The 19357-nt window shown below is 35.7% G+C and overlaps 1 protein-coding gene across 4 annotated transcripts in view; it reads right to left on the reverse strand.

Moving 5' to 3' along the window:
* The window catches only part of XPO4 (exportin 4), a 123261-nt gene that overhangs the window by 45463 nt on the left and 58441 nt on the right, over positions 1-19357 (reverse strand). For all 4 annotated transcript variants that reach the window (XM_004774330.3, XM_004774332.3, XM_004774331.3 and 1 more), the window contains 3 exons: positions 5290-5402; positions 454-611; positions 25-199 (listed from right to left, as the gene is read on the reverse strand). In XM_004774330.3, coding sequence (XP_004774387.2) covers positions 25-199; positions 454-611; positions 5290-5402 — 446 coding nt within the window. The remainder of the gene's footprint in view (positions 1-24; positions 200-453; positions 612-5289; positions 5403-19357) is intronic.

Here is a 19357-nt window from a genome sequence, read left to right on the forward strand (position 1 = left end):
ATTTATTTTAGAATAGGCACTCACCACTTCTTCCAATGCAGCACTTCGCCCAAAAGAACAAGTGAGGTGCGTGAGGCAGTTAACAAAGGACGAGAAAAGTTCATTTGGAATGGCAGTTAAAACATTTCGAGGGAACACAGTTATCAGGTTGCTGATAATGCTGGAGATTCCCACAGCTTCTGAATCTTCTATTTCAATTCTACAAGTCAAGTAATGAGTATTATTAAGTGGTAGTAGAAGAAAAGTCCCAAGAACTCATTTCCAAACATGCAAATATTATCATCCATTCATTTTTAAAGGTGTGTCTCTGTGTATTATTTCAAATTACCCATATAACTATACTTCAGAATATAAACAGGGAAAAAAAATCACCAGTTTCTTTTTCTCCTCTAATGTTAAACAAAGAAAAAAACTGAAGGTTCTTTTTCAGCTACAAAGGGCAAATATACCTACCCATTGATAGTATTCAGTAATCCCTCAATGAAGTGTGCTAGATAATCAACTTGTGATCCTTCATCAGGGAAGATGGGTCCATGAAGAGAAGCTAACTGGGCAAGGCACTGAAGAGAATCTTGTGCCATATCTGAATCTTCTCTGATTTTTCGATGTACCTGTTAGAAAGAATTACTAATCCATAAAAATAAATTCTTCTTTTGTAAGGGTCACGTGTCTATCATGCCGAATGAGGTAAGAGAAAAATTCACTGTAGCTGGTTATTTCTAGAAAATTAATTCCTGAACTTAATTAAATTTGAAAATTGTCCCTCAGTCCATTTTACATTATAGGCCATGATTTTAAACTTATCAAGTAATTCTTAACTGAGGGCTACCTACATTTTGAAAATTGAACTGTCTCCAGCATGTTATGACAAAGAGAGAAACAGATGCCAGCCAGTCAGACATACTGCTTCTTCTAAAAACAGCAACAACGACAGTCATCTGTATTATGCTAACTATGCCTAGCTTCAGCTTCTTGCTAAAGTTAGCAGACAAGTTCAATCAAGAGTATATAGATGCTGCTTTAGCAGAAGTAAACAGTTGCACACTTAGAAAACCAATATACCTTTCAATCCCTAGACATTTGCTAATTCAACCAGTATATAAGCATACTCTTTCATTACTCTGAGATTGCCCACAATTTGCCTGAATTTCATTTTATCCTATACCATTGCTTTTAATAATGGCTAAAATGTTTTATTTTATTTAAATTATATTTACATCCAATTTAAACCTCATCTAGATCTTATTTCAATGATGCAATACTGATGTGAAACACCTGGTCCATGGTATTCTGTACAAAAAGAAATGCTCCTGAAACACTGCTCCCCATTTTACAGTGTTAATATTCTCAGATTTTAAAGATGTTTCATTTCTGTGATCTGACATAATTAAAATGCCAAAGAAAAATACACTTTGTAAAGAAATTGCAGGTACTTTTTAAAAATTAAATTAATTTATTTATTTTCAGAAATATCATGCAGGTAATTTTTTATCCTAATCCACCAACCACATTCAATGGCAACCATTTTCTACTTTCCACAAGCATGAGACTCATCCAGCCCTTCTTTTCTTACACAAATCTCTTTGCTTTCTGAATGTCACAGAATTTTAAACATTAGTTCTCTATTTGTTTCAAATTATGTTCACTCTGACTCTGCAAATCATTTATAAATTACTTGAAGTTAGCATATTTCTCTTAAGTATTCACAGGTACATTTTTGGGACACAGTGAACAGACACTCAAATCCTTATTCACAGATTGATTTCATTAATCTTTAAAACCTTGAACTTCTTAAGGCTCTAAGAAATTTAAAATACTAAAGAGTCACAAAATTGATCTACTGACATGTTTAAAATATTCCATCCTCTTTGGTCTAGAATATGGGTTGGCAAACCACAGCTTATGGCCAAATCTGGCCTCCTACTTACTTTGTATGGCCTATTCAGACGGTTTTTACTTTTTTTTTTTATGGTTGAGGTCAACAAAATAAAAGAAAAATGGTATTTCAAAAGATAAGACAATTATACAAAACTCACATTTTAATAACTGTGAATGAAGTTATACAGGAACACTACAACGCTTTTTTGTTTAGTTATCATCCATGGCTGCTTCTGTATGACAACGGCAGAGCTAAACAGCTGCCTCAGAGAACATATGACCTGCAAAGCCTAATATTTACTACCTGGCCTTTACAGAAAAACTCTGCCAATCCCTGGTCTAGAATAACACAAATGTTTATCAAAATATATTCCATTGCATTTTAAGTTTTAAATAGTAAATTTAAAGTATAATACACAAATTCATCCATCTACATCGTCCGAGATTCAACAACTCATTCTTAAATTCCTGATCTGAAAACTAACTAAATTTCTGTCGTCATACCATTTAACCTAATCAACATTTAAGCAAAGTTATCCAAGGGTACATTCTGCCAGTGAATACAATGCAATCCCGGACAACAGAGGGTTTCTTTTCTATAGAGCTAAATGGTTGCTTGTTCCTGGGCAAGAAGTGAGGAATCAAAAGATATGATGACCAAAACAGCTAATATTGATTATGTAATAAAATGAAATAAAAATAAGGATATGCCTCAGAGCCTGCATGGAACACTGTTTACACTTAATTTATGTTCTCTGAAATATGAACCATATAAAACTCATGATAAACCAATGAATTCTTGTATAATATGGCAGATTCTTGCCCTTCTTCCAATGTCAGCATTACACAGGAGTTTTACCGCAACTGAACTGTATCACCCAAATTAAAAACTCAATTCATCACCTGAACAGGGAAAGCAGAGGGATAAGGAGAAGGAAAGTCCAGCAGAACACCCAAGGACGTAAATGGCAAAGAAAGACAAGGAGCAAAGAGAAGCAAGTTAGTAAGATAAATTCTATTGGAACATGCTGAATCTGAGATGTCTGTGCGCCATCCAAATTAAAACACCCAGTAAGCACTTGGATTATAAGGCTCTGGAACTCTAGAGCAGCCTGTGCTGAATATAGATTTAGGAGTCATCGGTGCAGAAGCGGTGCTTGAAGTCCAAAGTGTGGAAGAGACAGCCCAAGAAACGAGTATAGAGTCAGCAAAACTCAAAATTAAGATAGAACACTAATGATTTTTTTCAGTAAGCAGAGAAAATAAGAGGCCATAAATGAGGTCAAGGAGAATCAGTCAAAAAGGTAGGAGGAAAAATTAATGAGAGTGGTTTTTCTAATATCTTATGGAATAAAGAAAAATTGAGACATTTGAAAACTTTTTGAGGGGCAGAATGAAACCTAGAGTACTCCTAAATTCAGATGTGACCAATATATTTCAAGTCTTAAGTTCGTGCATAGTACATTTATGTCTATCTACTCAAATCTCTAGAGAAATAAGGATATCCAATAGAAAAATGCTTTCTATTAGGTAATGCATTCACATAACTTGAAAACAAATTTAACAAAAACTGAATGAAATTAAAAGATTACCCACTGTCATTCTTATAACAAACTACAAATTAAAAACTTTTTATAAATCCCTTAAATGAAAGCAATAGGCCAAAAGCACAAAACTGTTAAAATAATACAGTAAAAAGGGTTAAACTTTCAAATTCAGAAGTTATTTGCATGTGGTGGTTCACAGCTGACAGAAGCAGCTGTCTAGTTTGTCTAGACAGCTGTTCAGATTTGGGGGAGTTGTTTCCAGTACTGCCAGCAAGTTTTTCACCTTTTCAAAAACTGCTGGAATGGGATCTTCTTTCAGTTAAATGAAGAACACAAAGAACTGAACTTGGATACGTATCAAAACAATTTGTCAGATATGGCAGGCAACAGAATTTGTTAATTTAGTCACACTCATCTCTTTGGTACTGATAGTGTTTTTAGTCATCATTTCTCTGACTTAAAGAATAAAATGGAAGATAATACTTAGTCTAAACATTTCTGCTGAAAACATTTTTATGTATAACCATGGATGAATAACCTATTCTAGGTATTGTAAAATATATATCACAAAACTACAATATTTTAAATGGTTTGATCAGAACAGGAAGGCAGCTGTAAGGATAGTAAATGTTTTTCTAACAAATGGAAAAGTAAGAAACTAAAATGGCTAAGATTAAGTAAAAGGGCTTCCTTTTTTCCTTCTTAATTGGTCTTTATTTGGACTTTCACTCCAGTCATTTTATCTAACTAACTTGTGTGCCTGTACTATTAACAGCAAATTAGCATCCCTCCCCACTCCATATACATGTTTTTACCAGCTTTGGACTATTACGGTGGGGATCCTCATGTGCAAACATAGGAACATACTGCCTACTTCTTGATATTTAGCAAGTAATAAACAGGACTATTTAAAGTTATAATTGAAATAAACTGCTATTCAACAACACTAACTTAACCCATGACTGATAAATTACTACATAAAAAAGTACACTACTCTACTAAAGTGGATCTCCAAGTGAGGTCCAGGAATCCTGAGACATTCCTAAGACCATGTCAGGTTGTCCATAAGGGCAAAACTATTTTCATACTAATACTAACACAGTATTTGCCCTTTTCACTGTCACTTTCACACATGTATACAGTGGAGTTTCCTCAAGGTTATCTGACCTGTAATATTACAACCAACTGGATGCAGAAGCAGATCTGAGAATCTGGCTATCTTCTATTAAGTGTAACATTAGAGTTTTGCAAAAATATAAAACAATGCCACTCTTTTCAGTAAACTTCCCCCTCCCCCAAATATAGCTATCTGTTCACTAAAATGTTATTTATGTCAATATATAACAGTTTGGTGTCAATATTTTAAAGACTTTATTTTTAACTAATTTCTTCGCCCAACATGGGGCTCAAACCCACAACCCTCAGATCAAGAGTTGCATGCTAAACTGACTGAGCTAGCCAGGCGCCCCCTCAAAGATTGTTATTTTTAAATGAATTACTAAATTATTTTTTAAAGTTTTCAGTTTGAATTTTTAATACAGTAAATAGTAATAGTATAAACTCATAAACAAAAGCTACTTCGAGTTGTCAGTAATTTTTAAGAATGTAAAGCGGCCCTGAGACCAAAATGTTTGAGAACTTCAGCTCCAGAATATTCAAGTCTTCATACTTACATGACATTTTTATAAATTAGCAAGAATATTTCTATATAATTTCTATCTAAGCAGATTTATTGATTAGAAGAGAACACTTCAGAGGAGAAAGCAATCTGTCCTGTTTTACTTAAGAAAAATACAAAACATGTACTCTTTTCAGTGGCACTCTCCCTCGGCCTTTACCACCAGAGATGAAAAGCAAGACTTACTGTGAAGAACAGCTCCATAACTCTGCTATCCAGAAGAGTCTCCCGCCAGGATTCTGTTGGCTTTAACAGCACATTTTGTGAGGATTCAAACATAGCTATATAATGTCTGCCCAGTTATCTGGTGTCAAGGACAACAACAACATTCTTACTTTGTCTAAAGTTTAAGTATATCCTAAATATAACAGGAGCCATCCAAAAGAATGTAATGGAAACAGTTTAAGCCTCTTCACATATGCTACATAATTCATGAATGAAGCTAAGGAATAAAAGGCATTAAGTGCTAAAAAACAAAAAACAAAAAACAAAAAGCCCAAAACCATGCTACAGGAATATAAGAACAGTTTCATCAGAATTACATGTCATGTCATGCTGTAGGGATATAAAAATGTTGATAATCAGAGATCTTAACAGTAGCAACAAAAAGAAAAAACGTGATGTAAAACAGATGCCAAAATATATACAAAAAAGGAACAATCAATTTCTAAGTATTTATCCCACATTTCCCCCTAATATCTTGTAACAACTAAAACTACATATACAAAATGTGAGTCTCATAATAGACTACTTGGAAAAATAGTATTTTTCCCAAAGAAATATATTCACTAGGTAACAACAACAAAAAAAAACATACTCATACTGAGGCAAAAAAAAAAAACATGCCTCATACTGAGGCAGCAAAACTCCCACACATTAGATTATGCAAATACCAATTCCAGATAGAGAAATAATCAGTTTATGCACAACGCTACAGATACTCATTTAAAATTCCCACAGACTAAAAACCTACTTTTATGGTGTTCAAGTGTTTCAATATTAAGCATGCTTCAAATATAATACTATCTTTGCCATACATGAAATAACCATAATATATTTGTAAGTGTCCATGAATATAATTCACTCAATGACACTGATGTACAAACTGAGGTTTTTAAGAAAAGAGAAAGATGTCTGGGTATAAAGACAGTAGTTCTGCCCCTTCCATTGCTAATCAGATGTCCAGCTAAATACATCAACTAGGCAACATTTTCATCACTCAATGAGAAATTTCAAAAATAGTTATCTAAAACTATAGCTTGCAAAAATTAGACCCATGTTCAAATGCTGTATTTTCATTAAAGCCCAAATCATTAAGAGAACATTAAAGGTACAACAATGCTTTGGAAATCATTTTTTAAAAAATTATTACCTAACCCCCTTTTGAAATATCTAGTATTTTGTCTCTGAAGAGCAAGGAGGGGACTACAAGTTGTTTCAGAAGAGAAGTCTACTTATTTCTGAAAAATTGCTCCAAAATTGTTCTGCAACTCCATTTGATTGATAAATAAAAGTGAAATTCAAGTCAGTCACTTACTTCACTTTTCTCTTCCTTTATCTGCCCCCTTGTGGAAGTGCAGAGAAAGAGTCAAAAGACACAAAACGAACAGTTAAAATGAAGTAAGCCTGGCTTTTTTTTTGAAGGGAGAAAAAAAAAATCAGCCCATGAGTACAAAGAGGTTTTTTTTTTTTTTTTTAATTTGACAGACAGAGATCACAAGTAGGCAGAGAGGCAGGCAGAGAGAGAGAGAGAAGGGATGCAGGCTCCCCGCTAAGCAGAGAGCCCAATGCAGGGGCTTGATCCCAGGACCCGGGGATCAAGAACTGAGCAGAAGGCAGAGGCTTTGGACCTGAGTCACCCAGGCGCCCCATAAGAGTTTTCAATGGTTGATAGTTTTTTAAATGATTCCACTTTCTCACTAGGCGCGTATTTTGATCTTATGTTGTTAACACTGTCTTCTGCATTCAGAATATATCAATTGAAAACTAGTATTTTTACATGTTGTCTAAAATGAAGGCTTATTTTTTAGAGAAATATCTGTGGATGGAATCATAGGATGTCTAGGATTTGCTTTACAATAATCTGAGGATGGAAGAGTATAGCTTAAAACAAGAACTTAGAGCTAACAAAGCTGGGTATTTTATTTTTGCACATCTTTGAAATTTTCCACAATAAAAAAGTTTTGGGGCATTAAAAAATAAGGCTTGAGCATATGAAATAAAGTACCCAAGAGTGAGGCAAAAAATTCTTTGTATTTCATAAAAATATTCCACTTATTTTTTTTCCAGCTCTGTTTTCCTCAAATTTCAACACCCCATTTATATTTATTACTTACGCTCAGTACTGTGTTGAGCAGATGCATAAAGAAAAACATGACAATCTCATTCCAATTTTTTAGGGGAGTCTGCAGTATCACATTAAAATGGTAACAAACTGTTATTTTGTTGGCCATCTAACAAAATATATGTGTATAATTTTACTAAATATCTTCAACCAGAAAAATAAGACAATTTATTAGTACTTCATATGCTTAGAAAAGGTATCGATTTATTTATTTATTTATTGGGTATCAATTTATTTTTAAATTAGGTGGGATATGAGACAGATTCACATACTGTAGTAAAATGGTTCATCTCAAAACAAACCATCTATCAATTTTCTTGTTAATATAGCCATCCAGGCAGTGAGCATGCACAAGCTGTTCTCTCTCAGAATAAGACAGACAAATACTTCAAAGGCTGGTACCTGTAAGAGAAAGCTAAAATCTAAAACCTCCAAGAACCCTACACAATTCAAGCAAAGAGGAAGAATATTGGAAGAATACAGTCAAAAGTAAAAGGAGTAATACTAGTCTTGGAAAAATGCAAAATCTCATTTCAAGGGAAGGCGATGAATCTCCTGCATCCGAACTAAGCCTGCTAGTCATACTCAACAAGGGGTTGCCAACATTCTTCATTGAGTGGACAGTGATAACGGCAAAGATTAATAAGTATTACAAATGGAAACAAAATCTAAACCAATATACTTGTTTTTCTTTTCTACCCTTTTTGTATTTCGAAAAAGTGTATGCTCCTTAAATTCTTGTGGATATCAAGGCTTTGTATTAAGAGAAAATGGAAACACCTAATTTTAGGAGAGGGCTTTTTTCCAGATAGGAAATGAATTAATTGCAATTGCTCACCTAAACCTCACATTCAAAATAACTCTCAAATCTTTAATTTTTCTTAAATTACTGTATTTATTTACTTGACACACAGAGAGCGAGAGACAAAGAGCAAGTACAAGCAGGGGGAACAGCAGGCAGGTAAGCAGGCAGCTCCCTGTTGAGCAGGGAGCCCGTTGTGGGGCTCGACCCAGGACTCTGCGATCATGACTGGAGCAGAAGGCAGCCACTTAACCAAACGAGCTACCCAGGCGCCCAAAATCTTTCATTTTTTAAAATTCTGGTTTCACAAACCATAAGTGACGCTTAATCTCACAAAACAAACTGAGGGTTGCTGGGGGTGAGGGGGGGTCGGGGTGGTCAGGATGGGGAGTGGGGTTATGGACACTGGGGAGGGAATGTACTATGGTGAGTGCTGTGAAATGTGTAAAACTGGCGATACAGACCTGTACCCCTGGGGATAAAAATACATTATATGTTTATAAAAAATAATAACAATAAATAAAAAAAATTTAAATTAAAAAAAAATTCTGGTTTCAGCTTCCCTGATCCTGGTCTGTTTTTAAATATACTTCCCCTAGTGCCAGTATGCACAGCCAAATTTCCTCTAAAACCTGACATGCATATTTTTAAAATGTTAATTCCTTACATTTTGCTAACACCACATGGAGATCTGTGAGTTCTGTATCTGACATCTATCAGAAAATATTTTCCCCCAATTATTTTCTTTTTTTAAATGATTTTATTTATTTATTTACTTACTTACGTACTTACTTGATAGGGAGAGAGAGAGAACACAAGCAGGGGGAGCAGCAGAGGATGTGGGAGCAGACTCCCCACTAAGAAGGGAGCCCAACGCAGGGCTTGATCCCAGGACCCCAGGAACGTGACCTGAGCTGAAGGAAGATGCTTGACTAAGCCACACAGGCACCCTGATCCTGTAATTATCTTAAAATTCACGTCAGTTTTTTGTTTTCCACTCTGAACCTAGAAAGGACTTTTATCTCTGACATGTTTGCCTTCTACTAGAAAGCTCATTTATAACACACTTCGCTCAGAGATTACCTTAATTGTTCTTTGAAGAATTAATCTGTAACACTGCAAACTTAACTACCCTCTCCTTATAAAGCAGCCCAGCACAACCACTACCATCATTTTTGCACAGTAAAAGCACACACATACTCTTGTTGGTATAGTAAGATACAACCATGTAACTTAATTATAAATAATATCTCGGGACGCCTGGGTGGCTCAGTTGGTTAAGCAGCTGCCTTCGGCTCAGGTCATGATCCCAGCGTCCTGGGATCGAGTCCCACATCGGGCTCCTTGCTTGGCAGGGAGCCTGCTTCTCCCTCTGCCTCTGCCTGCCACTCTGTCTGCCTGTGCTTGCTCTCGCTTCTCTCTCTATGACAAATAAATAAAATAAAATAAAATAAAATCTTTAAAAAAAAAAAAAAAATATCTCTACTGAAAGAACATGTAACTACTCCAAAAGCATTTTAACAAAAACTTCACATTAAAGGAGACAAAAGGAACAGTATAATGAATGAGACAAATTTGTAAGAACAAAGTTATTCTGACAAGAAATACATGTTTTAGTTAGCAGACTATGCTGTGAAACTGCTAAAGTGGTTGCCTTTCTAAGAGGCTATGGCTGGTGTGGGGGCCCCTGGGAGGCTCAGTCAGTTAATAAGTGTCTGCCTTCAGCTCAGGTCATAGTTCCAGAGTCCTGGGATACAGCCCCACACTGGGCTCCCTGCTCAGCAGGGAGTCTGCTTCTCTCAATCTCCTCTGCTCTTGTTCTCTCTCTCTTCTCTCTCTCTCAAATAAATAAATAATAAATAACCAAACAAACAAATAAAATCTTCAAAAAAGAGAGGAAAAGCTTATGAGGGTTCTTCTGTATTACCTGAAATACTGTTACTATGAATGTACAAGTATTACTTTTCAATTTAAAAAAAAAAAAAAAAAACAGTGAGAAGCATATCACAATGTGAATAGAACAGTCATATATAGATCTGGATCATATCCATACATTCAAAATGTAAAAAATTAGGGCAATTCAATTTTTGATTTGGTATTGCCAATTGACTATTTCTGTATGTTTGTATAAGATACCCCAAAATATCATTTCTCTCCCAGATAATTCAATGTGTAGATTACTTTAAAAACAAATCAAAAAGACCACCTCTAAAATTCAAAAATCAAGCATTACTTTTTTTTTTTTTTTAAGATTTTATTTATTTGAGAGAAAGAGGAGGAAGAGCAGAGGAGAAAGAAGATGGGCACGTTGACTCCGTGATGAGCAGAGCCTGATGCAAGGTTTGCTCCCACGACCATGAGATCATGACCTGAGCTGAAACCAAGAGTTAGACACTTAACTGCCTGGGCCACCTAGGTGCTCCAAGCACTTCTATTCTTAAGACATTTGAAAAATGATTTAAAGTTTTGATTTAGGTGGGAGAGATGGGTGGCTGGGTGATGGGACATTGGGGAGGATATGTGCTACGGTGAGCGCTGTTAACTGTGTAAGACTGACGAATCACAGACCTGTACCCCAAAACAAATATATGTTAATTAAAAAAATTTTTAAGTGGAAAAAAAAGTTTTCATTTATACTACTACATTAACATGCCATATCTACACATTATACTGCTTTGTCTTTTTATCCAAATGTATTACCAATGAAAGAGGAGTCTAACAATGAAGTGATTACTTACTAATTAATCATTTATTATACATATTATACACCTATCAGGTTTTAGGAGACCTACAAGTTATAACTGGTTGATACTAGTTAAATAGCTAGCATTTACCAAAAGCTGAATCACATTTTAAATCAAGAATTTTCCTGGCCTCTGGGTTTTTTGTTTTTGTTTTTTTTAAGATTTTACTTATTTGACAGACAGAGATCACAAGTAGCCAGAGAGGCAGGCAAAGAGAGAGAGGGGGAAAGCAGGCTCCCTGCTGAGCAGAGAGCCCAATGCAGGGCTTGATCCCAGGACCCTGGGATCATGATCTGAGCCAAAGGCAGAGGCTTTAACCCACTGAGCCACCCAGACACCCCTTGGCCTCTGGGTTTAAACATTTATCTATAATAAATATTGCACTCAAGGAATTTATATTTTGTATCAGAAAATTCATTTCTACCCAAATGAACAAAAATTCAGTAAAACAGTCATCCAGAGCTTTGTCTTTTAATAATCCTGTCTTTTTAAAAATGTCATCCCCATCTAATCTTACTTTACCTTCCCATATTTTCACCAAATTCAAAAAACACAAGTTGCAGTACAATATTTCTGTCACTGTATCAAATATAAGCCCACTCCCTTCTTAGCAAGGGTTCCAGCAAGGGTTCCAATTCTTTGATGCAAAAACCCAAGCAGTCCTCTAAGTTCAACACTATCTTAATCCTCTGGAAAATCAGCCACAACTAGACATAAATTCAACTGTACCTCAGAACAGTGAATAATTAACTCTATTCTCTACTGTCTGTTTCACAATGATCCTATCTAGCTCTAAAATTCTCTGCTTAGGAAAGCTCAGCAACATTTAATAACTTTATATAAAAGTACCACCTGCCCTATTTTATAACTGCATGATCAGAGAGAAACACACTAGGACAGAATTGAATGCACCCTGCTATTGATTGTCACTGGATAAATCCTAAGTCTTCTGTCCTGAACAAGTCTTAAGGTCTCAAACAGCAAGCAGTATTATCAGTAAGCACATATATCTTAATAAAGGGGAGAAAAGTCATCCTCAGAAATACACTGGTCCTTACAAATGCAAATGAGTTCTTGTTCACCTTTAGTAAGGGTATCATTTTGTGGTAATAACTGACAGTAAAAAAACATTGAGTTACACAGTAACTACAAATCATCCTCAAACAAACACAGAGAGTATGAAAATTACCATAGCTTATACTTATAAATACTTTATGGTATGGGAAGATAATATAGCAACATGAACATTTCACAAAAGTAATAAAAAGTTAAATTTCTCCATCTTCCCATATTCTTAAGCTACTTCATTAGCACAACGAAGTTTCAGAGGCAAAGGGAAAGCCAAGTTTTTCTTCTTAAACATTTAATCTCTGTCACTATGAATTTTTCTAACAATAAAAACTGTTATTTCTCTTTCTGGCACACCACAGAACCAATAAGCCCAGTCTCACAGATAGCATTTAGTCCAAGTAACCAAAAGTCTTCTGAAATAAAGGAGAACTGACCTCACCTGAATGTTTTCCCAAGCCTTGCCTGCAAATAGTAACAGTGGGTTTACTGGAAATCCTAATTTAGGTGAAGGCTTCTATATCCCATTACTATTTTATGATCCAGTTACCTTTCCCCAAGAAACGGAGTTGAATTTTTTTACTAAAACCAAATCAGATCCACAAAAATAGAGTATCAATAAAATGCACTGTAATCAAACAAAAAAGAAGTACTATTAAAGTCAACACACCAAACATACCTGCCAAACATTCTTATTACAAAATGATACTGTCATTTTTGATAAGTATTGCCAAAACCCTTAAGCATTTATGGACACCAGGTGAACTCCCAGCTAAATAATCTTAGCAGCATCAACAAACATCCAAGAAATAAAATAGTATTTTGGAATCAAATCATCTTACCTCACTAATTAAATAATACATATTTGTTAAGCATCTATTACTATATGCTAGACTGTGCAAGGTGCTAAAACAATATAGTGAACAAACATATGACCTATGCTTTCATGAGCTTCCAAATGAGGGGTAAGTATATTTATTCAAATGAGCTACAAATGAAAATTTACAAATGAGAAGTGAGCAAAGTGGGAGAAAATCACATATAACATACATATGAGAAAGCATAGCAAAAGAAACCTGATCTAGGGTACCCATCTCAGGCACAATCAGGTGGTGATTAGGCAAAGGGGAGAAGGTGTCCAGGCAGAGAAAGTCCATGTGAAGAGTGCCAACGCAGAAGGAAACAGCTTGTGAGAGCAGCTCTAACAAAATAGCACAGGAAAGTTTTGAGGAAGAGGCAGAGATCAGACCATGCAGGTTCACAGAGGCTTTAAGATTTTTATTTATTTGACAGAAAGAGATCACAAGCAGGCAGAGAGATGGGCAGAGAGAGAGGGGAAGCAGGCTCCCCACTGAGCAGAGAGCCCAAGACCCTGAGATGACGCCCTGAGCCGAAGGCAGAGGCTTAACCTATTGAGCGACCAAGGCATCCCACAGAGGCCATTTTTAAACTGGGATGATGATATGACCAGAGAATCATGGAACCAGGGACACTTTCTTTAGACAGCAGTGATCTGAAGCAGAATGAAAGCAGGTAATTTTCATGTCAGTCTCCTTCAACAAGGTGAGACTGGGGCACATTCAGTAAGTAAAAAGCTCATTGGGCCAAGGAGTGATTCTAACATCTACCAAATCCCAGGAGCTGTCTATATATGTTGTTCCACCTAGGTCTGAGGTGGAGGATACTTGGATGAATTACTTTCTACACATATAAAACCTACATATAATAAGTCCTTAATAAAGATAATGGTTTACAAATGACATCCCATATACAAAAAATTTTAATCCACTAAAAATACTATTTGTGTCAGTAAATTCAGTAACATTAAATGGTAAATTCAGCAACATTACATGGTATAAGATTAACATTAAAAATGGGGGCGCCTGGGTGGCTCAGTGGGTTAAGCCGCTGCCTTCGGCTCGGGTCATGATCTCGGAGTCCTGGGATCGAGTCCCGCATCGGGCTCTCTGCTCAGCGGGGAGCCTGCTTCCTCCTCTCTCTCTGCCTGCCTCTCTGCCTACTTGTGATCTCTCTCTCTGTCAAATAAATAAATAAATAAATCTTTAAAAAAAAAAAAATGTATTTCCAGGGAACCTGGATGGTCAGTTGGTTAAGCAACTTTGGCTCAGGTCATGATCCCAGTGTCCTGGGATCAAGTCCCACACTGACCCTCCCCCCTCATTATTTCTCTCTCTCATTTTCTCTCTCAAATTAAAAAATCTTTTAAAAAATCTATTTCTATACACTAGCAATGAATATGAAAATAATTTTAAAATCAACTCCATCTACAACTATATTAAAAAGAATAAAACATCAGGAACAAATTTAACAAGAGAATTCCAAACCTCCTACTCTGAAAACTATAAAACATTGTGAGAAGAAATTAAAGATCTAAATAAATGGAAGGATATCCCATGTTCATGGATCAGGAAATTTAACACTATTAAACATGGCAATACTCCCCAAACTAATCTACAGATTCAACACAGTATCTATCAAAATCCCAGCTGCCTTTTCTGCAGAAACTGATAAGCTAATTCTGTTTTTCATATGGAAACACAAGGGACACAGAGAAGACAAAATAATCTTCAAAAAAAAAAAAAAAAAGAACAAAGCTGAAGGACACTTCCTGATTTCAAAGCTTACTACAAAGCTACAAAAATAATCAAGACAGTCTGGCACTGGCAAAGGAACAGACATAGAAACCAATGGAACAGAATTGAGAAGTCACATTTTAACTTTACACAGAATGGGAGGTAGTGGAGATAAGACAATTCAACTGGAAAATATCTCTTTCAACAAATGGTCTAGGAACATGTTATTGTTCCTGTGAAGATATTCAACATGTAAAAAATGAAGCTGGCTCTCCACCTTATACTATATACAAAAACTAACTTAAAATGATGATAGACCTAATATATGACCAACCTAACCATATGGGCTGAAAAAACCATAAAACTCAGAAAAAATATAAAACTAAATCTTCGTGGCCTTAAGAAAAAAAAAAAAAAAAAGAACAAGAACAAAGTGACAGTACTGACACTAACTTACTATGATACCACAATAATCCAGACAGGGTGGTAATGGAGAGAAAAATGGACAAATCAGATCAAAGAAACAAAATAAAAGAGACCAGAAACAGACCTACATAAATGTAATCCAATAATCTTTGATTAAGGAGCAAAGGTAATACAACAGAGTAAAGACAGTCTTTCCAAAAATAGTGCCTGAACAATCCAATGAAAAAAAAAAAAAAAAAAAAAAGAACCTAGACAGACTTTATATCCCTAACAACAATTAACTCAAAATAACCAGATTTAAACGTAAAACAAAAAACTAAAATTGCTAGAATACAGAAGAACATCTAGATGTTCTAGATGTTCCAGATGACAGATTCAACAATGATTTTTTTAGATGTAATACCAAAGCCATGACCTATGATGGAACAAACCGATAAGCTGAATTTCATTAAAATTAAAAACTTCTGCTCTGTGAAGGACAATATTAAAAAAATAAGACAAGCACCAGTAAAATGTATTTGCAAAAGATATTTCTGGTAAAAGACTATTATCCAAAATATACAAAGAACTCTTAAAGTTCCACAATAAGAAAACAAACAACCCAGTTAAAAAATGGGCCAAAGACCTTAACAGATACCTCACCAAAGATACACAGACGGCAGTAAGCACATGAAAAGATGCTCTACATCATTATGTCATCAGGGAAATGCAAATTAAAACAATAAGATACCTCTACACACCTACTAAATCAGCCAAAATCTGAACACTGACACCACTACCAAATGCTAATAAGAATGTGGAGCTGAAAGAACATGCATTCACTGCCAGTGGCGATGCACAATGCAGCCATTTTGAAGGTCAGTTTGGCAGTTTCTTAAAAAACTAAACCTACTCTTACCATGTGATCTAGCAATTATACTCCTGGGTATTTACCTAAAGCAGTTGAATATTTGTGTCAACACAAAAACCTGCACACAGCTGTATAATCATAACTGCTAGAACTTAGAAGCAGCAAGATGTCCTTTGGTAGGTGAATGGGTAAGTAAACCATCATCCAGACAACATAATATTATTCAGTAATAAAGAAATAAGCTATCAAGCAATGAAGAGACATGGAATCTTCAATGCACATTACTAAGTGAAAGTCAATCTGAAAAGGTCACATATTATACAATTCCAATTACATGACATTTTGGAAAAGGAGAAACTACTGAGATGGTAAGACAATCAGTGGCTGACAAGGGTTCAGGGAGAGGTAGGGATGAACAGCTGGAACAAAAAAGATTGGTGGATACACGTTATTACTCATTAGTCAAAATTCACAGAACACCAAGAGTGAACTCTAATGTAAACCATGGACTTTGAGAGATAATGATGACAAGCACAACTCTGAAGGGGATATTGATAATGGGAGACTATGCATGTGCGGGGAAAGGGAGGATACAGGAAATTTCTGTACCTTCTGCTCAATAGTCCTATGAATCTAAAATTGCTCTAAAAAAGTCAGTTTTAGAGGCACCTGGGTGGCTCAGTGGGTTAAAGCCTCTGCCTTCGGCTCAGGTCAGGATCCCAGAGTCCTGGGATCGAGCCCCACATTGCGCTCTCTGCTCAGCAGGGATCCTGCTTCCTCCTCTCTCTCTGCCTGCCTCTGCCTACTTGTCATTTCTGTCTGTCAAATAAATAAATAAAATCTTAAAAAAAAAAAAAAGTCAGTTTTAAAAAAATCTTTCTGACCTTGGGTCATGCAAAACAATCTTATAAATATATCAGAAGCACAAAAAAACAAAAGAAAAAAATTTAAAATTTCTATGTTTCATAGGCCATTATCAGTAAAGTAAAAAGACAACTCAGATAATGGCAGAAAATATTTGAAAATCATTTATCTGACAAGGGATTTGTTTTATATATTTATAATATATACATGACTCTTACAACCCAAAAATTTTAAAAAGACAACTCAATTTAAAAACCAACAAGGGAGGGGTGCCTGGGTAGCTAAGTCAGTTCAGCCTCTGTCCTCGACTCAGGTCATGATCTCAGGGTCCTGGGATCAAGCCCTATGTCCAGCTTCTTGCTCAGTGGGAGTCTGCTTCTCCTTCTGCCCTTCTCCCCCACCCCTTTTGTGCTCTTTCATGCACTCTCTCACATAAATATTTTTTAAAAAAATTAAAATAATAAACAATAAATAAAAATGGACAAGGGACCTCAACAGTCATTTCTCTAAAGATACAAAAATGGTCAGTAACCACATAAAATGATGCTCAACAGCATTTACCATTAGGGTAAGGCAAATCTAAGTCACAATGAGATACCACTTTGTATGAAACAGGATGGTTTATAAACAAGAAGAAAAACCAGGTAAGTGTTGGTGAGAGTGCAAACAAAATGGGAGACTTGTACATCACAATGTTAATTGAAAATACTGCAGGTACTGTGGAAAACAGTCTGACAGTTCTCAAAATGTTAAATATATAGTTACCATACTGACCCAGAAATCCATTCCTACAGATACACTCTAGAAAAATGGGAACACAAATCCCAAGTAAGGAAAAACTTGTACAAAGATGTTCACAGCAGCATTATTCTATACTGAAAATTGGTTTTAAAAAATGGAAAGAACTGATGTACCCGGGTGGCTAAGTTGGTTAAGCATCTACCTTCGGCTTGGGTCATGATCCTGGGGTCCTGCCATCAAGCCCCTGCATCAGGCTCCCAGCTCAGCAGGGAATCTGTTTCTCCTGCCCTTCCCTCCTGCTCATGCTCTCTCTCTCTCATGATCTCTATCAAATGAAAAAAATGAAATCTTAAATAAATAAATAAATGGAAAGAACTCAAATGACCATCAACTGATCAGATAAACTGAGAAATAAAACATGGTATTATCCACACAGTGGAATATTACTTGGCAAAAAAAAAAGGGGGGGGGAATGGAATGTCAATACATGCTACATGAATAAACCTCAAGAACATACTACATAAAAGTGACCAAAACAACAACAACAACAAAAAGACAACCCACAAAAACAAACAAACAAACAAAAAAACACATACTGCATGATTCCAAAACATCCAGGGGTACCTGGGTAGCTCAGTGAGTTAAATAAAGCCTCTGCCTTTGGCTTAGGTCATGATCCCAGAGTTCTGCGATCGAGCCCCACATTGGGCTCTCTGCTCAGCAGAGAGCCTGCTTCCGTCTCTCTCTCTGCCTGCCTCTCTGCCTACTTGTGATCTCTGTCAAATAAATAAATAAAATCTTTTTTAAAAATTTCAGAATACAAAAATCTATACAGATAGAAAATGGGTTAGTAGTTGCCATTGAAATGCAGTGGAGGTAGGAATGTTAAAAGGTATGGGGTTTCTTTTGGGATGATAAATATTCCTTAAAATCAATGGTGGTAATGGTTGTACAGCTCTTGAGTAAACTTTAAGCAAAAAATTTAATTCTACATTTTAAATGTGTGACTTGTGGGGCACCCAGGTGGCTCAGTCAGTTAAGTATCGGACTCTTGATCTTGGCTCAGGTCATGATCTTAGGGTTGTGAGACTGAGCCTGCATCAGGCTCCATGCTAAGCATGGAGGCTTCCTGAAATCTTCTCTCCCTACCCTCTCTCTTTCTTAATAAATAAATAAATAAATAAATATATGGCTTGTATGGTTTGTGAATTATATTGCACTGCCTTTAAAAATATCATAGTATTTCTTAATTCAACGTTTAAACTATGTCAACATGTATCTGTTGTTTATCAATGTCAAACATAAATTTTTCAACATGAATCCTCAATTAAGAATACAGCCGTTTTAATGAAAAGATATAATGCATCAAGCAGACATTTTAGATGACTTAAAATGTTAAGTAAAATCAAAGTCTTCCATATAGGATGATTCCCCACTTCCTCCTTCTTTGAGAAGGAAACCTGATGTATAATGAGGAATATTTACTACCCTAAGTGGATTAAAAAATAGAAAACCAAATATTAAAAATTCAAAAGATATAGCAAGTGAAGTTTACCCCAATTAGATGACATTCTCATTACTTTCATGGAGTTCAATGCTACACATTTAGGCGTGGATATATGTTTTGGTGATTAGGTCAGAGAACTTTCAGGCTATCAAGCCCTCTTTTGTATTCTATTCCAGTATGTTGGTTGCTTACCCATCCTACTATAGGGCTAGGCTAGTCAACCAACATTGATGTGAAGAGAGAGAAAAGGTGTCATTCCCTCTTTCATGAAACTTAAAAATCCAACTTGAGCTAAGGTGTCGGGCCACAATGTT

This window comes from Mustela putorius, unplaced genomic scaffold (genome assembly GCF_011764305.1).
Source record: "Mustela putorius furo isolate JIRA1106 unplaced genomic scaffold, ASM1176430v1.1 tig00004035_pilon_pilon_pilon, whole genome shotgun sequence".
NCBI lineage: Eukaryota > Metazoa > Chordata > Mammalia > Carnivora > Mustelidae > Mustela > Mustela putorius.